At 46.8% G+C, this 24,722-nt stretch overlaps 1 protein-coding gene across 1 annotated transcript in view; it reads left to right on the top strand.

The window, feature by feature from the left end:
• lrp2a (low density lipoprotein receptor-related protein 2a) overlaps positions 1–24,722 on the top strand; it is a 281,896-nt gene that overhangs the window by 253,040 nt on the left and 4,134 nt on the right. Inside the window, 11 exon segments of the mRNA XM_055637704.1 lie at positions 1,062–1,190; positions 1,982–2,202; positions 3,894–4,073; positions 6,786–6,905; positions 8,678–8,765; positions 9,926–9,993; positions 12,170–12,290; positions 13,233–13,356; positions 13,479–13,589; positions 18,887–18,997; positions 23,535–23,606. Of these exon segments, the coding sequence (XP_055493679.1) occupies positions 1,062–1,190; positions 1,982–2,202; positions 3,894–4,073; positions 6,786–6,905; positions 8,678–8,765; positions 9,926–9,993; positions 12,170–12,290; positions 13,233–13,356; positions 13,479–13,589; positions 18,887–18,997; positions 23,535–23,606 (1,345 nt within the window).

Raw genomic sequence — 24,722 nt, 5'->3', positions numbered from 1 at the left:
GTAGGATAGAACCAGTGTACAGTCTGAAGAAGGGTTTCGGCCCGAAACGTTACCTATTTCCTTCGCTCCATAGATGCTGCTGCACCCGCTGAGTTTCTCCAGCTTTTCTGTGTAACCTTCGATTCTCCAGCATCTGCAGTTCCCTCTTAAATACAGGTGATTATGGTTGGCCAGATCTCGGTGGGTCATAGGGCCTGTTTCCATATTGTATCCCTAAACTAAACTAAACTACATTTGATGTGTTAACGTTCGTGTCATTGCTAATATAGTTATAATTGGTTAGCTGTTGGGAAGATGGCAGAACAAGTTTCAACCCAATTGCCCCAGAGAGAGACACAGAGTGCTGGAACAACTAAGCGGGTCAGGAAGCATCTGTGGAGAACATGGATAGGTGACGTTTCACAGGGTGCTGGGGTAACTCAGCAGGTCAGGCAGCATCTCTGGAGAACATGGATAGGTGACGTTTCACAGAGTGCTGGAGTAACTCAGCGGGTCTGGCAGCATCTGTGGAGAACATGGATAGGTGGCGTTTCACAGAGTGCTGGAGTAACTCAGCGGGTCAGGCAGCATCTCTGGAGAACAAGGATAGGTGACGTTTCAGAGAGTGCTGGAGTAACTCCGCCGGTCAGGCAGCATCTCAGGAGAACAAAGCTGGCTGACGTTTCAGGTTGGGACCTTTCACCAGCATAGAGTCATAGAGTGATACAGTGTGGAAACAGGCTCTTCAGCCCAACTTACCCACACCGGCCAACATGTCCCAGCTACACTTGTCCCACCTGCGTGCTTATCCCTCCAAACCTGTCCTATCCATGTACCTGTCTAACTGATTTTTAAATGTTGGGATAGTCCCAGCCTCAACTACCTCCTCTGGCAGCTTGTTCCATGCACCCACCACCCTTTGTGTGAAAAGGTTACCCCTCAGATTCCCATTAAATCTTTTCCCCTTCACCGTGAACCTATGTCCTCTGGGCCTCGATTCCCCCATTATGGGCAAGAGACCCTATGCATCTACTTGACGTTGTTTCTACTGAGTAGTGGGATGTTGCCTTCTGCTTCCACAGACACATCTACTGGACGGACTCTAGCACCAACAGAATCGAGGTGGCCGAGCTGGACGGGAGGTACAGGAAATGGCTGGTCTCCTCTCAGCTGCAACAGCCCGCTGCTATTTCTGTCAATCCAAAACTCGGGTAAGTGAACTTCCACGCCACGCTCACCGGCAGCTTTTAGAATCAAAGATATATATTTCCTACGGGCACCACTAATTCACTGAATCAACGAATCAGTTAATCCAGAGTAATCAAGGACCAGTCTCACCCCGGACACTCCCTCCACCCTTCACACTTTGGCACTTTACAATATGAATGATTTCTCTAACTTCAAGTAACCCTCCTTGCCCTCCCTCTCTCTCTCTCTCTCTCTGTCCCTCCCCTATCCTAGTCCTCCGACTAGTTTCACTGTCCTCCTGATTAATTTTACTGTTTGTGTGCCTCGTTGTCGACTTCCCCTCAGCCAACAATGAACCATTTGACATTTCCTTTGACCATCGTCTGCTTTGATCTGTTGTTTTCACACCTTGCCCTTCCATATCTCTCGTTTCCCTCCCCCCTTGACTCTCAGTCTGATGAAGGGTCTCGACCCGAAACGTCACCCACTCCTTCTCTCCAGAGATGCCGCCTGCCCCGCTGAGTTACTCCAGCATTTTGTGTCTATCCAGCATTGCATTTGCCTTCCTTACCACCGATTCAACCTGCAAATGAACCTGTGTAGGAAGGAACTGCAGATGCTGGTTTAAACCGAATGATAGATACAAAATACTGGAGTAAGTCAGCAGGACAGGCAGCATCTCTGGATAAAAGGAATGGGTGACGTTTCGGGTCGAGATCCTTCTTCAGTCTGAATGATCCTTTTTGGAATCCTGGACCAGCACTCCCAAGTCCCTCTGCGATGTTTAGTTCACTGCTATTAACCCTTGTTCCAGGCTGTTCTACTGGACGGACTGGGGCAGTGAGCCCAAGATAGAGAGTGCCTGGATGGACGGGGACCAGCGGCAGGTGTTGGCCACCAGTGACCTGGGCTGGCCAACAGGGCTCACCATAGACTACCTGAATGGTGACCGCATCTACTGGTCCGACTCCAAGGAGAACCTCATCGAGTCCATGAAGCCTGATGGGTCTGACAGAATCGTGATCATCAATGGAGGTGAGACTGGTGCAGACACTAGACCCCACAGAGGAATGGAGAAGCAGAATGAACCTCCCAGCACTTGCATTGGGGAATCAGCCTAAACAATCATTTATTGATGGGCTCTGATCGAAGCAGCATGGTGGTGCAGCAGTAGAGTTGCTGCCCCGCAGCACCATAGACCCAGGTTTGATCCTGATTATGGGAGCTGCCTGTACGGAGTTTGTACGTTCTCCCCGTGACCGTGTGGGTTTTCTCCGGGTGCTCTGGTTTCCTCCCACACTCCAAAGACGTGCAGGTTTGTAGGTTAATTGGCTTTGGTAAAAAGTCCCCAGTGTGTAGGATAGTTCTAGTGTTTGTGATGATCGCTGGTCACCATGGACACGGTGGGCCGAAGGGCCCGTTTCCTCACTGTATCCCTAAACTAAACTAAACTAAAGATAGTAATGCGAGGACTCCAAGCCTCAGTTAGTAACTAAATCTGGCGTGAACATTGGGAGACGTGTTACAGCTGAAATACTGTAAGTATTTTATCGTGTGGTGGATACCTGATGTGGTCATATCTGACTGATTCAGAAGGCAGATTACACTGTGAATTATCGTCTATAATTTTCGGGAAGTATCATGTTCCCTGCTCAATTCCTGATGTTCCCCTGCCAATGGGCAGCAGCTTCAAGGATTTCCATAGAACATAAACACTCTGATTCTGTTGCCAGTAATTCACGTCACTTTCCCAGAAAGCAGCCTGACTGATCGGCTCACCAAGGAACAAACCCCCAGCCCTTGCACTGGGCAACCAGCCTGAATAACTTCCAGCGGGTCAGGCCTAGCCCCACCCTGTGTTTGGCATTTATGCAGGCAATGTCCCGTGTGGTTCAGGTCCTGGCCATGGGGCAAAAAGTAGTCCTTCAAGCGAGTGTTGGTCATCAGTGAGTAAGGCACAAAGTGCTGGAGTAACTCAGCCTGTGACCGCGTGGGTTTCCTCCGGGTGCTCCAGTTTCCTCCCACACACCAAAGCCGGGCAGGAGTCTGTTCTAATTGTAATTGTAATTAATTTACTATCCAAGCTTGTAAAAACATACAAGGAATTTGATTTGCCACACAGGCATATCAATAAAGCAACAAGACACACATAAAATACATAAAATATTAACATAAACAATCACCTCAGCGCACTGTGATGGAAGGCAATAACGTATTATCTTCTTCCCTCCTGTTCTCCCGCGTTCGGGTTCAGTCGAACCATCCGCAGTCGGGGCGATCGAAGCTCCCGCAGCCGGCGATTGAAGCTCCCGTGATCGGAGCGGTCGAAGCTCCTGCAGGTGGAGCTCCCGAAGTCGACCCTTAACCAAGGGGCCGCGAACTCCACAATGTTAAGTCCGCAGGCTCCCGCAGTTGGAGCTCCCGACGTCGACCCCCAGTAAAGGGACCGCCAGTTCCACAATGTTAGGCTGCAGTGCGGACGGTGATACGATACTGGAAAAGTTGCGTCTCCTTCGAGGAAAGAGATTTAAAAAGTTTCCCCCACCCCCCCCCCCCCCCCCCACATAACACAACACTAAAGATACACTAAAACATACATTTAACAACAGACTAAAAACAACAAAAGAAGAAAAGGATGAGACAGACTTTTGGCGAGGCTGCCATCGTACGGAGCCACCCGGTGAAGTTGTAACGTTCACATTGTGTTCTTGCTTTATCTCTGCCAGACCTCGGTAACCCATTTAGCTTGGATCTGTTTGAGAATCACTTGTACTGGACATCGAAAGAGAACGGAGAAGTATGGAAACAAGATAAATTTGGAAATGGACACAAGATTAAGATACTGACTGTAAACCCTTGGCTAACTCAGGCCAGAATTTATCAGGAGAATCGTTACGATCACTCAGGTAAAACCAATCACTGAACAATTAATTATTCAGGGTCTGAAAATTCACGAAATTCAAAATGCACTTATTTTTCTAAAGTTCTGCAGATGGCAATACGTTGAGATTTCATTGCTACCTTTCAATTGTTAAATCCTAATCTTGCATACAAAATGTTCAAAACAGTACGTTAAATTATTTTAATCTTTATTGCCTATAGAAACAGTAATAAAAACCCTTGTTACTTGTGATTGGTTAAATATGGGGAGTGGGGAAATATTTAATTAGAACCTAAGGGGCAAATCTTTCTCAGGTGGGTGTATGGAACGAGCTGCCAGAGGAGGTAGTCGAGGTAGGTACAATATCAACATTGAAAGACATTTGGACAGGTCCGTGGAGAGGAAAGGTTTAGAGGGACACCAAGTACTGGAGTAACTCAGCGGGTCAGGCAGCATCTCTGGAGAAGATGGATAGGTGACATTTCAGGTCAAGATTCTTCTTCAGACTTAATATTTAGAGAGATACGGGCCGAACGTAAATGGGTATCTTGGTGAGCATTGATGAGTTTGGCCGAAGGGCCTGTTTCGTGTTGTATCGCTCATTGACTCTACTTAAGACTACACAATGTGGGACAAATGTCTATTTTTTTTATCACAATGCTCAAGATGCTGACTCTATTCAGAACTCTACATAGACTTAAAGAGCAGACACATTGTGCCACAGGGATTGGTGCTTCAATGTTTTACAATGTATATAAATGACTTGGACAAAAATATGCATTGTGCTAGTGTGCCCGACCCACAGAGTTGCTTCAGCACTTCAAACCTTTCCTGTCCAGGTACCTGACCAAATGTGTTAGATTGAGCATTGTGGTTAGCATGGACGAGATGGGCTGAAGGGCCTGTTTCCATGCTGTATGTTTCCAAGACTTTAACAGCCCCGTACAAATTTCCCACTTAGTGTATGGTGTCCACTATTTTCTCTGTAATGCCAATAGGCAATAGTGCATTATTTGTTACATATGCAACTGCACAATGAAATTCATTTTGCATTTATTACACATGCGGGCACCGCCATTATTGCGCCATTATTCAAAGTCAAAAGTCTGGTCAGCCTGCGTGCTCGATGTACTGGAGCAGTTCCCGCGAACCAACGTCCCTCTCCTCTCCTCTCCTCTCCTCTCCTATCCTCTCCTCTCCTCTCCTCTCCTCTCCTCTCCTCGCCCGCCCATCTTTGTGTCCCTGGGGCACCTCCTGCAGTCGACCTGAAGACGCTGGAGGCATCACCCCGGTTCACCCTTCTTGTTCCTCGTGTTCGACATTTCCAGCTCTGTCCCGGTTACGCCGAGTACCAGGCCATCGGGTGGGTTCCCGATTCTGCCGAACAGGAGGACCCCCGACCACAATGTCCTCCCCCCCCCCCCCCGACCTTCAGGTCCCCCCGACGCGAGGTCTAGCCGACCGCCAGGTCCCCCATACCACGTGGACCCCCGACTGTGAGCCTTCGTGTGGACTCCGTCGAGCCTTCAGGCAGGTTCCCGGTCCCGCTGGTGACTGCGGTGGGCCAGCCAGGCCGATCGGGCGGGTACACCGAGGACGGTCCATGGAGGTCGAGTTGGGCCTGCTTGCCGGGTGCGTCCCTGCCCAATGTGAAAGCCCCTTCCTGCAGTTATCTTCCCAGCTGTTATCAGGCGACTGAACCATCCTCTCACCAACTGGAGAGCGGTCCTGACCTCCCCTCTACCTCATTGGAGACCCTTGGACTATCTTTAATAGAATAGAATAGAATAGAATAGAATAGAATAGGAATATGTTTATCGTCATTGCACAAAACTGAGCAACAAAATTCCATTTGCTTCTCCTCCGTTAAAAGAAATACAACACAACACCAATGCACATATGTACAGTTAATAGTAGAATATAAATACATTTTTAAAAGAGATGAAAAGAATTTAGCGGTATTCCTCGAAGTTACTTCTTGCTTCCCAGTGTTCACTATTGGAGTTAAGCTCTTTTATCGCACAATGGTAGAAACTATTTTTTAGTCTACCAGTGCGAGCCTGAAGAGACCTGAATCGCTTCCTGGAGGGTAGCAGAGTAAAAAGGTGATTGGCAGGGTGGGATGTGTCCTTCTTGATATTTATGGCCCTGCGCAAGCATCGGGCCTTGTATATGTCATCCAAGGAGGGCAGGGTTAGCGTTTGTAATGCGCTGCGCAGTTTTTATAATTCCCTGCAGCGCCCTCCTCTCAGCCACAGTACAGCTGGCAAACCACACCAGGATTCCATAGGTGAGGATACTTTCCACGGCGCATCGATAGAAGGACAGCAGCAGCGGCTGTGAGACGTTAGCTCTCCGTAGAGACCTTAGGAAATACAGCCGCTGATGAGACCTCTTCACGAGAGTGACGGTGTTCATTTGCCATTTGAGGTCCTGGGAGATGTTTATTCCCAGGAACTTAAAGTCTCTAATCGGACTTTACTGCACTTTACCTCGCACTGAATGTTATTCATTTATCCTCTATCTGTACATTGTGGACGGTTCGATTGTAACCACGTATAGTCTTTCCACTGGCTGATGAGCATGCAACCAGAAAGCTTTTCACTGTATCTTGTTACACGTGACAATAAACTAAACCATCTCGGCACACGTGAGCATTATAATCCGTACTAAACTAAATGGACATTTTAAAATGCTGGGTTGCAGTTTTTGTTTCAAACTTTGATTTGCTTTTCAGTGCCGAACCGCTGCAAGGGTTCCTGCAGCCACCTGTGCTTACTGAGACCCGGTGGTTACACCTGTGCCTGTCCAGAGGGAACTCACTTCCTCGATGACAGTAACTCTGAATGCGATGCAGGTACGTGCATTTGATCATCCCCCCCCCCCCCCCCCCCCAGCGGCCCCCCCCCCCCTGTCTGTCCTTGTGTGCTTGAGGATATCCAGCACCTGACAACAACCTGGCCCTTAGCTCCAAGAAGACCAAGGAGCTCATTGTAGACTTCAGGAAGTCCAGAGGCGGCACGCACACCCCCATCCACATTAACGGGACGGAGGTGGAACGTGTTTCTAGCTTCAGGTTCCTGGGAGTCAACATCTCCGATGACCTCTCTTGGACCCACAATACCTCTACTCTGATCAAGAAGGCTCACCAGCGTCTCTTCTTCCTGAGGAGACTGAAGAAGGTCCATCTGTCTCCTCAGATCCTGGTGAACTTCTACCGCTGCACCATCGAGAGCATCCTTACCAACTGCATCACAGTATGGTATGGCAACTGCTCTGTCTCCGACCGGAAGGCATTGCAGAGGGAGGTGAAAATTGCCCAACGCATCACCGGTTCCTCGCTCCCCTCCATTGAGTCTGTCCAAAGCAAACGCTGTCTGCGGAGGGCGCTCAGCATCGCCAAGGACTGCTCTCACCCCAACCATGGACTGTTTACCCTCCTACCATCCGGGAGGCGCTACAGGTCTCTCCGTTGCCGAACCAACAGGTCGAGGAACAGCTTCTTTCAGGCGGCTGTCACTCTACTCAACAACGTACCTCGGTGACTGCCAATCACCACCCCCCCCCGGACACTTATTATTATTTATTCAAATCGTTTGCTATTGCTATGTCGCTCTTCAAGGGAGATGCTAAATGCATTTCGTTGTCTCTGTACTGTACACTGACGATGACAATTAAAATTGAATCTGAATCTGACCTCCTAGCCATCCAGCACCACCCCCTCCTCTAGCACTTCCAGCATCTCCACTCTACTCAATACAGGACTATTAACTCCCCTGAAATCCCTGGCAATCACTTCCTTCCCTGCAGTAAATAGAGGTGAGAGACATGCACTCTTCACCTATTTCCTGTTCCTCCACACATGGACAACCTCTTTGCACTTTTAGGGGCCCTATTCTCTCCCGCATTTTTTGCACTTAATATACTTATTTACAAGCAGCACAGCGGCACAGCGGTTAAGCTGCTGCTCACAGGGTCAGAGTCCCGGGTTCGATCCTGACTATGGGTGCTGTCTGAACTGAGTTTGGACGTTCACCCATAACCATGTGGGTTTTCTCTGGGTGCTCTGGTTTCCTCCCACACTCCGAAGGCGTACAGGTCTGTAGGCTAATTGGTGTTGGTAAAATTTCAAATGATTCCTAGTGTGTAGGATACTGCCAGTGTGATCGCTGGTCGGCATGGACTCGGTGGGCTGAAAATCTAAAAGTCTAAGTCTAAAATTAAATCTCTTAGGATTCTCCGTAATCTCCCTGGCCAGAGCTCTCTCATGTCTCTTTTTTACCTTCCCGATTTGCCTCTTAAGCGTACGCCTGCACTCCCGAAACTCAAGTGATTCATTTCATCCCAGCTGTCTATACCTGATATATGCCAAAGATAGACACAAAGTGCTGGAGTAACTCAGAGGGTCATGCAGCGTCTCTGGAGGAAATGGACGGGTGATGTTTCGGGTCGGGACCCTTCTTCAGACTTCCCTGACCACCCTAATGTACATCATTACCGACACATTTTGACACCTGAACCCACACCGACCTATTCTAGTTTGTGAAAATGGTTCACACTGACGGGGTGCTTTTATTGTTTTGTCGGGGATGGATTTTAACCCTGAATGTTTTCTCATTTTCTCCACAGCCATTGAGTCAAAACAAACCATGCCACCCGCTTGCAAGTGTAGGAATGAAGGGGTGTGTCGTTTTGAAGGAAACACTACAAAGTGCACGTACGTTGAAGGCCACAGAAACACAGTGCTGTTAATACTCGATACCATGGCAACAGAGCTGCAGGAGTCTCACGCTGTTCATCATGTTTACATTTCTCTCTCTTTATATTACTGTAGCCTCTTTTCTTGAGAGGTTGCTCTAGAGTCCATCAGACACCACGGAAACTGGTCCAGTGGCCCTGCTCATCCGTTGCCAACCAAGGTGTCCCATCTAAGTTGGTCCCATTTGGCCATATCCCTCTCTTCTTAGGCCCACTTTGGTCATGGCTGACCATGGATGTCTCCATGGTGTTATTCCCTATATGGAGGATGCCTGTGGGGAGACTGGTGCACAGACAGCCACCCCACGGTCCTTGACAGATCTGTGTCAGGATCCAGTGTCATGGAGTCCAAGACGACCGGAGACCCTTTTCTGCTGCAGCCTTCATCCGCCTTCCCAGCCGTTGTGACGCTCCACTAAGGACAGCCTGTTCTACCATTGAGGTCTTGGTTGGATTGCTCTTTGTCAGAGACCTCCCCCTCGACCTTACCACCATGGGTGGCCCTACCAGGAGCATAGCCCCAGACGGCATCGCTCTCAGGATCTCAGGTCCACACAAGCTTCTCCACCACGACAAGGTGACAATCCACAGACAATCCCTCTAAACCTTTCCTATCCATGTATCTGTCCAAATATTCTTATTGTACCTGCCTCAACTACTTCCTCTGGCGACTCGTTCCATATGCCCACCACTCTCTGTGTGAAAAGGTGTCCCTATGGTTCCGATTAAATCTTTCCCCTCTCACATGAAACCCATGTCCTCTGGTTCTTGATTCCTGTACTCTCTGTAAATTTTCCTCAATCTTTAATCTTTGCACAGTTTCTCTTGATACCTCCACAGTTCTATAGAGGAGGTAGTTGCGGCAGGCACTGTAACAGCACTTAAAAGATACTTGAACAGGCAAGTGGATAGTGGGATGTAGACCAAATGCAGGCAAATGGGACCAGCTTAGATAAGGCACCTTGGTCGGTGTGGGCAGTGGGTTGAAGGGCCTGTTTCTGTGTTGTATGACTCTGTGACTTTGACTAGAAATTGAGTAATTTTTCTCAAATTGAAAACACGCAGCAACATAAAAGGGGGAAATATAATGTTTTAATTTACACATTATCTTTTCTGCAGTTGTCCTCATGGATACGCGGGGAGGTATTGTCAAATAGCAAAATCCCAGGGATCGCGACATTCTGCAGGTATTTATTAAACAAATAACAAGCGTTTCATAGCTTAGCACGGTGGCGCAGCGGTAGAGCTGATGCCTTATAGCGCCAGAGACCCGGGTTCGATGCTCACGACGGGTGCTGTCTGTACGGAGTTTGTGTGGGTTTTCTCCGGGAGCTCCGGTTTTATCCCACCTTCCAAACACATACAGGAATCATTAAGATCGGGGATGGCAAATGTATGAGGGAGTGCAGAATACCGGGCGGGATACTGAGAAATGTAGAGGAACAGTGGAAATTTGGAGTTCATGTATACGGTGTATACCATATATACTCTCGGCAGCGGAACAGCTAGGTCTGGAGGCTGGAGATGCACGTGGGAAACTTGATTTTACTTAATAATACAAAGATAGAGAAGATATGAAAGAACCAATGGTCTTTTGTAGACACAAGGTACCTATACATGTAACACTATTGGTTGCCATAAACCAATCTAGCTTTGAGCATTTTAGAAGTGTAGTGTGTACGTTCTCCCCGTGACCGCGTGGGTTTTCTCCGGGTGCTCCGGCTTCTTCCCATATTGCAAAGACGTACTGATTTGTAGGTTAATTGGCTTCTGTAAAATTGTAAATTGTCCCTAGTGTGTAGGATGGTGATAGGGTACAGGGTGATCACAGTTCGGTACGGACTTGGTGGGCCGAAGGGCCTGTGTCCGAGCTGTGTTCTAAAGTCTAAGGTAGAATAAACCTAGTGAAGGGCTTTTCAATAAATGATGACAGGTGGTGAAAACTATGGTCACACCAGACACGATGAATCACACTCTGTGGTTTGGAGACGGCATGAGTGGAAGTCGATGAATAAGGATGGAAATGTTTTTTGTTTGTTATTTGTTGAGCAACTTGGGTCATATTCATGCTTCCAATCCACATAGTGTGTCCTGGGAATCCCTTCCCTTGTTCAGAAATGCAGTGTGTAGTAAGGAACTGCAGATGCTGGTTTACACTGAATATAGACACAAAATGCTGGAGTAACTCAGCGGGACAGGCAGCATCTCTGGAGAGAAGGAATGGGTGACGTTTTGGGTCGAGACCCTTCTTCAGACTTCTTCAGAAGAAGGGTCTCGACCCGAAACGTCACCCATTCTTTCTCTCCAGTGATACTGCCTGTCCCGCTGAGTTGCTCCAGCATTTTGTGTCTATATTCAGGAATGCATTGTTTTATTGGTGTCCCTGGGAACTCACAGGAGCTGTTTCTTATCAGAGCTTTGTTGGTGAGGGTAAGCACCAGGAGAGTGTACTGGCACCGCAGCAAAGTTCAACATTAGATTTTCACAAAGAATTGAAAATCATTAATAATACAGATTGGTTACTAAGGTTTTCAGAAGTAAAATGCATTAATAAAATTTGGTGGTCAGATCCTTGAGCCATTTATAGAATGCCAATCCACTATAGACATCATTTATAGAATGCCAATCCACTGTAGACATCATTTATAGAATGCCAATCCACTGTAGACATCATTTATAGAATGCCAATCCACTGTAGACATCATTTATAGAATGCCAATCCATCATTTATAGAATGCCAATCCACTGTAGACATCATTTATAGAATGCCAATCCAGGTGCTCCGGTTTCCTTCCACGCTCCAATGACGAGCAGGTTTGTAGGTTAATTAGCTTCTGTAAATTGTCCCTAGTGTGCAGGATGGGACTAGCGTGAACGGGTGATCGATGATCTGAAGGGTCTAGTTCCCACGCTGTATCTCTAAACTAAACTAAACTAAAAGCAGCCCTGTTTATTGTTGTCTTTCATGCATTATGCCAATTCCAGCCACATGTGCATGGAGTAGGTCAATCAACATCTGAAGATAATGAGTCTGAAGAAGGGTCTCGACCCGGAACGTCACCTCTCCCTGTTCACCACAGATACTGCCTGACCCAGTACTCTGTGTAGTTTGTTTTGTAAACCAGCAACAACAGTTCCTTGTTTCTACGCCTTACTTTATACTCTTTAAAAAAAAAATCTACCTTATGGAGTATGTGTTGGATATAAGTGTTGAAAACACAAGGGAGTTTAATTCTTAAATTGCAGTAAATGTCAGATGTAATGCCTAAAATATTCACGAGTGGGATAGTTTTATCTTTGAGTTATTATTTCCTTGTGGGTGATTGAATATGAACGATGGATTCTATATTGATGTCGTTGCAGCAACAGCCGTGGTATTAGTCATTATAATCATCCTGATTCTGGGCTCTCTGACCGCAGCGGGAGCATTCATCAACTACAAGCGCACTGGCTCACTTCTACCTCCTTTCCCCAAGCTCTCAAGGTGACAATTACTTTACAGTTCTGTCTGAATTTCCTGAAGTGAAGCAAATTTGCGACACAGCGGTAGAGTTGCTGCCTTACCGCATCAGAGATCCAGGTTCAATCCTGACTACGGGTGCGGTCTGTACGGAGTTTTACATTCCCCCCACGAAGCATTTCTCTGGGTGCTCCAGTTTCCTCCCACATCCCAAAGACGTGCGGTGTTGGAAGTTAATTGAACCTCTGTAAATTGGCCCTAATGTGTCGGGAGTGGATGAGAAAGTGAGATAACACGGAACTAGTGTGATCGATGGTCGGCGTGGGCTCAGTGGGTCGAAGGGCACTTTATCTCTAAGCTAAACTACTCATCTGCCTAAAAATGATAATACAACGGTAATGAAGCAGTATATAACTTAATACAGGCTGCGGGAGCGTACTCAAAAACTTTAAAAGTTAAGGATGAAGTTATTGCCGTTTCTCTCTCCCGCCCCTGACTTGCATTGGCATAGTAAATATATTTTAATAATTTAATTCCGTCATCATACATAGAACAGTACAGCACTGGAACGGGCCCTTCGACCCACAATGTCTGTGCCAAGCATGATGTCAAGTTAAACTTATCTACCTGCACGTGATCCATATCCATCCATTATTTGCACTTGATCCATATCCCTCCATTCCCTACACTCCATGTGCCTATCTAAAACTCTTTTAAACGGCACTATGGTATCAGCCCCCACCACCACCCCTGGCAGCGCGTTCCAGGCACCCACCACCCTCTTTGTAAATAAACAATTGCCCTGCACATCTGCTTTAAAATTTGCCTCTCTCACCTAAAAGCTATGCCCTCTAGACTTTGACATTTCCACACTGGGAAAAATGATCTGTCTGCTATTCGGCTAATGCCTCTCATAATTTTATAAATGTCTATCGGTCATGACCAATTTTTTGTTTTTGTCCCAAGCTTCATCAGTTTTGCCAAGCCCAATGGAAACGGCGTGACGTTCCGATCGGGGATGGATACTGGGGGAGAATGTGGTGCGTCTACCATTGACATTGACTCTGCCATTGACGGAGCCATGCAGATGGTAAGCTGGACGTTACGCAACGTATAACGCGCTTGCAACTCGCTCTCTCCCCGTACTGTCGACTCTGTTGCACTGCTGTTGGTTTGCTGCGACTAATCTGCGACAATCCTCTTTTGCAACAGGATGAGAACTTTGTAGCCGAGGGACTAAAGCAACCAGTCACCTTCGAAAATCCCATGTTTGGGTCAAAGGCCATTGATTCCAGCGAGACTCCTACAGTTGAAACATCAGCGGTAAAACACGACAAAACGATCAAAAATATAAACTGATCACCTCATTACCAACTGGTTTTAGGAATAATTATTTTGTAGAACATAGAACAGTCTAGCACAGGCTTAACATGCTGCTGTTAAACTAATCTTTCTTTTAAATGACTTGGTTGGCGATAGTGATTCTGTACCATCACTTTACCAGATCTAACTTTAATTATTGCCATTGGCACAAAATGCTGGAGTTCTCAACGGGACAGGTAGCATCTCTGGAGAGAAGGAATAGGTGACATTTTGGGTCGAGACCCTTCTTCAGACTGATTATTGCCACCTCATTCAGAATTGTCAAGTCCACATAGTCCAAGTACTGTGTATAGTTTTCAACAGCTTTATACAGCTGTAGCTAGCCCTTCGGCCCACCTTGTCCATGTGGACCAACTTGGCTAGTCCCTTTTTTAATTTATTGCACCCATTAGTGGAAGTAAGCGATTGATTTAAACTGTGTTTGGTAAGTTATTGGTTTAAACTACACAGTGAACTTTTTTCCTCATCTATATACTTAAAAGTTTCATCTTGACCACTTCCTGTCTGCGCTGTATATTGATTTTTGAAAAAAAACGTTACCATATATGGCTATGATTTTTGGCCATCTTACTCACAGTCCTCCTCTGCTGAGCAGACCCCGAGGATTTTTCCCATCGATGAAAAAAAAAAAATGTATGAGTGTTTAAAAAATCTTGATCTCCGCTCGCCTGTCAATCACCGTGATGAAGGTAACACCCCTTCCGGAGGGAGGGGGTGGGGCAGAAGTATAAAACCCTGGATGCTTGGCATGACTCAGTCACTCTGCAAGATTGCGGGGGAGAGGCCAAGATTCTTATTCTAAGCTGTGAATCAACTGCACTGTGAGTCTGCAATGTACTTGCAAGAAATGATTTGTTAGCCCTTAATGAAAATGAAATGGGTTGTTTGGCCTGCACTGTGTTTGAAACTGCAATGGCAATGGTAAAGGTAATGAAATGAGAATGCAATGAGCTGTTTAGCTTGGCCTGCCCTGTGCTTGAAACTGCAATGGCAATGGGAATGAAATGAAACTGCAATGAGCTGTTTGGCTTGGCCTGCTCTGTGCTTGAAACTGCAATGGCAATGGGAATGAAATGAAAATGCAATGAGCTGTTTGGCTTGGCCTGCCCTGTGCTTGAAACTACAATGGCAATGGAAGTGAAATGAAGATGCAATCAGCTGTCCGGCCTGCCCTTTGCTTGAAACTGCAATGGCAATGGAGTGAAATGAAGATGCAATCAGCTGTCCAGCCTGCCCTTTGCTTGAAACTGGAATGGCAATGGAAGTGAAATGAAAATGCAATAAGCTTTTCGGCCTGCCCTGTACTTGAAACTGCAATGGCAATGGAAGTGAAATGAAAATGCAGTGAGCTGTTTGGCTTGGCCTAGCCTGTGCTTGGAACTGGAATGGCAATGGATGTGAAATGAAAATGCAATGAGTTGTTTTGCTTGGCCTGCCCTGTGCTTGGAACTGGAATGGCAATGGAAGTGAAATGAAAAAGCAATCGGCTGTTTGGCTTGGCCTGCCATGTGCTTGAAACTGCCATCGCAATGGAAGCGAAATAAAAATGCAATCGGCTGATTGGCTTGGCCTGCCCTGTGCTTGAAACTGCAATGGCAATGGAAGTTGTAAAGGAGTTAAGTCTGACACACTGTAACTTTACTGAGTCTTTAATAAAGGCACATGTTAAACACGTCCCAGTACTGACTGCATCTAGTCTTCAGGCGTACTGGAACCAAGGGAGGAGCAAGGGGAGGATATCACAGTTATACTGAGATGACTGGGCGTGGTTAGTGGTATTGAGGTAGCTACATTATAGGTTGCATGCATAAACCATCTACATCCTTTCCCTTGGAAATCTAAAATTGAAGTTATAACAGTGGCAGTGTGATTATACAACACATGCAAATTTAAACAAAATCACCGTAGCGGACAGGAGGTTTGACAACCCGACCCGAGCGTGTGCGTATAGCACCATCACCCTCCCCACCAGATAGAAGAGGAGGCGGAGCAGTAGCAGCCGGGAAGGAGAAAGTCGGCGGAGGCCCAACCGGGAATTGTGCATTGTGCACCGAAAAGTACGCCTGAAGACTAGATGCAGTCAGTACTGGGACGTGTTTAACATGTGCCTTTATTAAAGACTCAGTAAAGTTACAGTGTGTCAGACTTAATTCCTTTACATGGTGTCAGTAAGTTAAACGCACGCCTCCTGTTTATCGGGTTTTATTTGCTCCTAGTTTTACTAGTGTTTAAATCCCCATTTACCATGGCATTCTCGTGCCGCAAGCCCTCCCCCCTTGTCTTTGACACTGACATTGCGGAGCGATGGGCTACTTTCGTGATGGACTATAACCACTTCATCAACATCGTGCACCGAAACGACCCTGATGCGGTCAAAGCCTCACTCCTGCTGAACCTTGCCGAGCCCGATGCTATGAAGCGTGCTCAGACTTTCACCTACAATCCAGCGGTCCTGGATGACAACGACCAGGTCGTCGAGCCGGCGGAATCTGCCAACGACCCGGTATGTCTCTTACGCAAGTTTGCGGAGATTTGTGATTTGCCCTCCAACCGTATATTGGAGCGGGCTAGATTCTTTACAAGGGAACAGCAGCCTGATTAACCTGTTGAATGTTTTATCGCTGACCTGCACTACCTTGCTCAGCGGTGCTGTTTCGAGAACATGCGCGATCAGCTCACCAGAGATATTTTGGTCACCGGCATGCTAGATCAGAAGCTACGAGCAGAGCTGCTGCGAAGACCGGATCTCACCCTGACTGAGGCTATGCATGCATGCCGAATAGCTGAGGTGGTTGCCCCGCTACATGGGCAGAGGGGATCTGATAATCGGGCTATTAATCTGACTGGTGTTGCTATGCCCCGTCGCAAGCAAAACAAAGTTCGCCCTGCACCGCGGCTGACTTATGCCGCTCGGGTCCCGCTTGTCAAGAAGTGCCCCAACTGCATATATGTCTCTATGCAGTCGCAGTGCCCCAGCATTTGGGAAAGCTTGTAATTTCTGTAAGAAGATGAACCATTTCTCAGCTGCCTGTCGCTCCCGTGGGAACGTTCCTCCAGCTCCCAGACAAGTTTTAAACAACCTTCAACAAGTTGATAACGAATTCGCTTCACAGTCTTCTGTCGACACTGCCCTCGACTCTGAGCCCAGCATTTCCATGGGAGATGCCAGTGTTTATTCTCTCCTTCATAATCAATCTCGCCTCCCCGATCCTTCTGTGCTTGTCACTGTCAACAACAAGTCCTTCACTGCTAAGCTAGACATGGGGGCGAAGGTGAATGTTAGGTCAACATCCCTGTTCAGGAAGATAAGAAATAATGAGCTGTTAACTGCTGATCGCTCCATATTGCGTGCTTATGGGGGAGAGGAGCTAAAACCTGTGGGGAGGGCCACCTTCCACTGTGTGCTGAAGAAATTTTCGCGTGACCTGTCGTTTTTGATTCTTGACTGTGACTTTGTGACTGTTGAGCAATCAGGCGTGTCAGGATCTCGGGCTGGTGTCCTTTGACCGTACTGTCCACGACGTGCGGGTGATGCTGAATCCACTCTCCGAGTACCCTGACCTAGTCGATGACTGGGCGTGGTTAGTGGTATTGAGGTAGCTACATTATAGGTTGCATGCATAAACCATCTACAGAAGTGAAATGAAAATGCAATGAGCTGTTCGGCCTGCCCTGTGCTTGAAATTGAAATGAAAATGAAATGAAATTAGTTGTTTGGCCTGCCTGAAACCACCAACTTTGGCCCACATGACCCCTATTAGCCGAGAAACCAGTCCCTTTTGCCCCAAATGCTCGTATTAGCCCAATTGGAGCATTTTAGCCCAAAAGGCCCGCGCCGCGCCACACCATGAAAGGTCTAGAAAAGGTGACTTTCTCTGAGATTTCACTCAGATTTTTTTTTTTTTTTAAAGAGTCGCTTCGGCCCAACAGGCCCGTATTAGCCTAGGAGGAGTCCCTTCGGCCCATCAGTAAGTATTCCCCCTGCAAGTTTTAAACCTCACCCCTGTATTTTTCTCCCTCCCTTCATTGTCTCCCTGCGAGATCCAGGCCAGGATAGACTTTCCTCCTTCATTGCTGTGATTTGCAGAAAAATATGAAAAATGTCTAAAATTGATTCTCCACCCTCTCCTCCTTCTCTCTCACACAGAGTCTCTCACCTGTTTTGGGCAGAATTTCTGGCCGTTTCTGAGCAGCCAGCCCACCAGGCCTGAGTGACTGAGCAGCCAGCCCACCAGGCCTGAGTGACTGAGCTGCCAGCCCACCAGGCCTGAATGACTGAGCTACCAGCCCACCAGGCCTAAGTGACTGAGCTGCCAGCCCACAAATCCATTTGACCCACAATGTCCATACTAGCCCTCTGGAAACCAGTTCCTTCGGCCCACAACACCTATACTAGCGCGCCAGAAAGCTCCCACCCCTCCCCCCCCCCCTCTCTGGCTACCAATATTGGAATTGGTGGAGAGGAGGAATATTGCGTTGGGGGACAAGCCCTCCCGTGTGAACATGGGACCCAACGGGTCCCACTTAGTCTAGTTCATTGTATTGTTCACAGTGTACTATGTTTACACATTCTGTTGTGCTGCTGCAAGTAAGAATGTCATTGTTCTATCTGGGACAGATGGCAATAAAACATTCTCGACCTGACCCTCTTGACTCTCTTGTACATTTCAGAAACATTGACCACCAGGAAGGATTAAGCCGTGTTACAAGTCAATACAAATTGGATCATGACCGACTAATAGATGAACTGACGTTGCAATCTGGGTTGTTTTGCACTTAGCAAGATTAATTTAAAATGCAGTCAAAATTGACACGTTCAATTGCTAGGACCCCAGGTTTTGGTGAAGGGCAGTAGAATCCCACTTTTATTTGAGGTCTTTGTTAATTGACCTCTTGTACTGACTGTTGATACCCTCTTGGTTTATTCCACGCATGGCATTTGTCCAACCCAGTAGCAGCGACAACAGCTAAACTATCATTTGAATTAACTAAAGCCAGTTAGATATAAAATGATTTTTATTCAATCTATATGTGCAATTTGATGCTCGTTAGTTTCATTTGTAGTTTAGTTTAGTTATACAGCATGGTAACAGGCCCTTCAACCCTCCGAGTCTGGGCAGACCAGCGATCACCCCTTACACTGTACAGTGAAATATTGGACTTGGACTTGGAGTCAATGTCTTTTCTGCTTTTACAATAACTTGCATGTTGTCTTGTTGTTGTTTGGGATCGTCCAGGTTATGGTCACAGTTGGCGGTGACTCAAATGGCAGCAGATGTGACAATCCTATCTACACCTCCATGCCTCCATTTGTGAACAAACCTCCTTCAACTAAATCACCAACACAGGTAAAAACAATGGTTAAAATAAGAGACACAGAGTGCTGGAGTAACTCAGCGGGTCAGGCAGCATCTCTGGAGAAAATGGATGGGTGACGTTTCAGGGCAGGACCCTTCTCCATAGACGCTGCCTGACCCGCTGCGTTATTCCAGCACAATGTGTTGTTTTTTTTCTAAACGTTCCTTGTTCCTACATTTCCCTTTCCCTAAGTTCTTCCAGTGATGTAAACATGGATAGGTGATGTTTCGGGTCGGGATCCTTCTGCAGGATGTAGGTCCGAATGTTACGATGAAAACAACAGTACATTTCTTTCCTTAAACCTGTACTAACTAGACCATCTTGGTGTGCCTTCACAAGTAACTGCTGTGTGGCCTGTTTATACAGATCCCCAGCATATCCAGTCCTTCCCCACAACCATGTTTCCCCAATCATGGCAACTCTTTTCGAATCATTCAGCCCTGCCAAAACCAAATTCAGGACAGTACTTTTACTATTCCTTAAGAAGTCATTGAGATGGGTGTATCCATTGTTTTTTTTTATAACATACCAGCACTTAGTTTCATTTAGTAGATAGTTTAGTGATAGAGTGCAGAAACAGGCCCTTCGTTCCACCGAGCCCGCGCCAACCATCAATCACTAGTACACTAGCACTATCCTACACACACTAGGGAGAATATGCAATTTTACTGAAGCCAATTAACCTACAAACTTGCACGTCTTTGTTAGGTGGATGGAAACCGGAGCACCCGGAGAAAAGCCACGCAGTCGCGGGGAGAATGTACAAACTCCACTTCTGATATGTTCAAAGCTAGATGGATTTATGGCAGCCAATAGTGTCACATGAACTTGTATAGGTACCTTGTGTCCACAAAAGATCATTGGTTCTTTCATATCTTCTCTATCTTTGTATTATTAGCCAGTAAAATCAAGTTTCCCACGTGCATCTCCAGCCTCCAGACCTAGCTGTTCCGCTGCCGAGAGTATATATGGTATACACCGGTATACATGAATTCTAATTTTCCGCTCAGTAGCCCGTCAGATTTTCTGCCCTCCCTCATACATTTGCCATCCCCGATTTCAATGATACGACAATACGACAATACGACAATACGACGGTTTATTTGTCACATTGCACAAAAAGTGCAAGTGAAATGATATGTCAGCAGCGATACAATGATAAAGGGCACACACAAAAACACAATAAAATTTTAACATAAACATCCACCACAGCATTCATCACTGTGGTGGAAGGCACACAATTTGGCCAGTCCTCCTCCATTTCCCCCCGTGGTCGGGACCTCAACCCTCCGCAGCAGTCGCTGCGGGCGTCCAGATGGTAAGGACAAGGTACAAGTCCAGGTAAGTCCAGAGTCGGCTCATCCCCACCGGAGACCGCAGCTTTTAGTTGGTATAGGCCGGCGGCCGAAGATTTAAAGTTCCCTCTACGTCGCAGCCGGAAGCACCGCAGTCTGCAGGGCCGGCTGTCGAAGCTCCCCTCCAGGGGTGATGTTAAGTCCATACCGCACTCGCGGTAGAAGTTGGCCGCGGGCTGGTGGTGGAAGCTTCTTCTTCCCCCCGGGTCCCCCACGAGGGATCCCGGGCTGTAGACGCCGCGCCAGCTGGAGCTGTGCAGACCGCGGCTTCAGGCTGCCGTCTGCTGCGGGCCAACGGAACGGAGCGCTCCCCTCCAGCGAGCCCCAGCTCCGTGCTGACAGTCCACGCTGCACCCGCCGCCGGAGCCCCAAGTCTCCGGGAAAGGCCGCGCCGATCCTCGCTGTTAGGCCACGGGGGAGGCGACCTGGAAAAAGTCGCCTCTCCTTGGAGGAGGCGACCAAAACGGTTTCCCCTCACCCCCCCACACCACCCCCCACACAGAACACACGAAGAAACATTAAAAACATACTTCAAAACATACCAAAAAAATAAAAAAAGTTGAAAAAAACTAACGCACTGCTGACAGGGCTGCCGCCAGTGCAGCGCCCCTGTGTACTTGTGTACTTGTCAGGACTTGTGATTCGTGTACTTGTCAGGACTGCAGTTGCATTTGCCTTTGTTACCATCATCTGACCGACAACATCTAACACCATCAATTGCATAGCTCGTAACTCTTATTGATTTCTCCCACTTGAAGTAACACTTGCATTCCCTCTCTCTCCATCCCTTCCCCACCCAAGTCGTCTTGTTGAGTCTCATTGTCTGTAACTCGTTCTCACCTAGCAAACAACAAACAATGGCCTGTTTCCTTTATCATCATTACTATTTTGCATATCTTTCATTCATTTGTTCTATATATCTCTCTACAATACAATTACAATACAATAATACTTTATTAGCCAAGTATGTTTTGCAACATGTGAGGAATTTCATTTGCCGAGTCAGTCATACACCAAAAAAACAACTGTTGGCATCACCGTCTATATCTCTTGTTTCCTTTTCCCTTGACTCTCAGTCTGAAGAAGGGTCTCGACCAGAAACATCACACAATCCTTCTCTCCAGAGATGCGCTGTCTGTCCCGCTGAGTTTGTGTCTATCTTCGGTTTCAACCAGCATCTGCAGTTCCTTCCTACACATTTGTGTCATAGAGACCTAGAGGTGTACAGCACGAAAACAGGCCCTTCAGCCCACCTTGTCCATACCTACCAAGTTGACATACTGGGCTACTTCCATTTGACTGCATTTAGCCCATAGCCCTCTAAACCCTTCCTATCCAAGTATCATCCAAGCATCTTAAAAGACGTAATAATTATATCTGCTTTTATTGCTGTCACGGGGAGAAGATATAAACTGCGTACAGACAGCACCCATAGTCAGGATCGAACCCTGGTCTCTGGTGCTGTAAGGCAGCAACTCTACCGCTGCGCTACTGTGCCACCTATTAGCACCCATTCACATACCTCATTCTTATACCTGTTATAGAGCCATAGAGATGTACAGCATGGAAACAGGCCCTTCGGCCCACTTTGTCTATGCTGACCAAATTCCCATACTAGGCTGGTCTCACTAGCCCGCGTTTGGCCTCCAAACCCTTCCTATCCATATATCTTCCCTGAGGTCCGCCTTGAATCTCTCCCCTCTCACAAATATAGAGGATGTGTTATAGAATGTTAGCCAGCATGTCAGGATAGTTCCCTATTCTCGCTGACAAGTGTCTCTGGAAGTGGACTGTGCCTACATGTATTGGGTTTTTTTTTAAACAAAAACATGTAAGGAAGAAAAGTCATCATTAAAGTGCCTCCTCAAATTCAATTGTCTCCTCTTTCTCTTCCTTCTTAAACTTGTTTCCAAGGATAGACCCCTTTCTCAGCAGGCGCACTGCTCTATAATGCCTGCTCTGCTACCTCCCGTAATAAATCTCAAAGCAAAATACAAATTGCTGGAGGAACTCAGCGGGTCAGGCAGCATCTATCAGTATCAATGGATATTTTTATGGCAGAGGTAGATGGATTCTTGATTAGTACGGGTGTCAGGGGTTATGGGGAGAAGGCAGGAGAATGAGATTCGGAGGGACAGATAGATCAGCCATGATTGAATGGTGTAGTGGACTTGATGGGCCGAATGGCCTAATTCTGCTCACTTTTAGTTTTGAGATACAGAGTGCAAAGAGGCCCTTTGGCCCACCGGATCCGTGCTGACCAGCCATCTCCGCACATTAACACTATCCTATACCCACCGGGGACAATTTATACATTTACACCAAGCCACAACCTACAAACCTACAAATACAAACCGAAGATCTTGGAGAAAACTCACGCAGGTCACGGGGAAAACGTACAAACTCCTTACAGACAGCACCCATAGTCAGGATCGAACCCCAGTCTCCGGCGCTGCATTCGCTGTAGTGGCCCTGTCCCACTGTACGAGTTCATTCAAGTGCTCTCCCGAGTTTAAAAAAAAAATCAAACTCGTGGTAAGCACGTAGAATGTGCGTAGCGGATACGTCGGAGCTCAGGGACGTCTCTTAGCAACTCGTAACGCTAACGGCAGGTACTCAGGAAGACTCGCTAACGGCAGGTAAGCTCGGGAAGATTCGTGAAGATTTTTCAACATGTTGAAAAATGTCCACGAGAGCCCCGAGTACCGACGAGCGGCCATTACCCTAAATCTCCGAGTTCGAATCAGGGCAAACTTGGGGAGAACTCTTGGAATGAACTCGTACCGTGGGACAGGGGTTTAAGGCAGCAATTCTACCGCTGCGCCACTTATGACCTTATGGAGGGAAATGGTATTGCATCTGTTTTACCTGCAAAATGAGCTCGACCATAAAATGCATAGATTAATAATAATAATAATAATAAATTTTATTTGCGGGCGCCTTTCAAAGTCTCAAGGAGACCTTACAGAATATTAACAATAGAGAAAAAACATATAGTTAGAGTAAAATAAATAATAAGGACATCACCAATACACAAATTAAAGACAGAATTCACTCCAAAGACAAAAAATCAAAAACACAATGTGAACCGTTAGATTAGTGTCTTCTCTGAGTGTGGTTTGGATATTGTACAACTTCTGTTGTTCATATTGATGTCGCTTTGTATTTTCAGGAATCAAAATGGAGCTTTTTCAAACGGAAGCCCAAACCCAGCACAAATTTTGAAAACCCTGTGTATGCGGAGGTAATTGTTCACATTTCACCTTTGTAGCAGTGCATTTTGTATTTTTATCACTTTATTTTAAAATGTATAAAACACAAATTATACATTGTAGTGACCATCACCCCTTACCACAGGGACTAGTGCTGGGCCCACTTTTGTTTGTCCTATATGTATGGACGATTTGGATGAGTAAATAGGTGACATCATTAGTAAGTTGGAAGTTGACAACTTAATCGGACTTTATCTTGCACTAAGTTTGTTCCCTAATAGCCCCTGTCCCACGATACAAGTTCATTCCAAGAGCTCACCCGAGTTTGCCCGGATTCAAACTCGGAGATTTACGGTAATGGCCACTCGTCGGTACTCGGGGCTCCCGTGGACATTATTCCTCGTGTTGAAAAATCTTCACGAGTCTTCCGTGCTTACCTGCCGTTAGCGAGTCTTCCCAAGTACCTGCAGTTAGCGTTACGAGCCGCTAAGAGACGTTCCCGAGCCTCGACGTACCCGCTACGTTCATTCTCCATGCTTACCAGGAGTTTGATTTTTTTAAACTCGGGGGTGCTCTTGGAATGAACTCGTACCGTGGGACAGGGCTATGTCCTAAAAAGTGTGGCAGACACAAAATGCTGGAGTTATTCAACGGGACAGGCAGCAACTCTGTAGGGAAGGAATGAGTGGCGTTTCGGGTCGAGGCCATTCTTCAGACTGAGAGTCAGGGGAAAGGGAAACGATAGGTATAGACGGTGATGTAGAGAGATATTGAACAAAGAAATGAACGGTATGCAAAAAAGTAACGATGATCAAGGAAAGGTGGAGCCCATTCAGTCTGAAGAGGGTCTCGACCCGAAACATCGCCAATTCCTTCTCTACAGAGGTGCTGCCTCAGCCGCTAAGTTACTCCAGCTTTTTGTGTCTACCTTAGAGCCCACTATGGTCCATTGTTGGCTGTGGGCTAGATGTTAACAAATTATACAAACAATGAAATTCAACAGGGCCCAGTGAAAGTTGTACAAGGACCAACGTGGGAGAGGGAAGGAGAGAGAGAGAGAGAGTGAGGGAATGCAAGGATAACTTGAAGTTAGAGAAATCGATATTCATACCGCTGGGGTGTAAGCTGCCCAGGCGAAATATGAGATA

This window comes from Leucoraja erinacea, chromosome 7 (assembly GCF_028641065.1).
Source record: "Leucoraja erinacea ecotype New England chromosome 7, Leri_hhj_1, whole genome shotgun sequence".
NCBI lineage: Eukaryota > Metazoa > Chordata > Chondrichthyes > Rajiformes > Rajidae > Leucoraja > Leucoraja erinaceus.
This window is presented reverse-complemented; position numbering and strand designations above follow the sequence as displayed.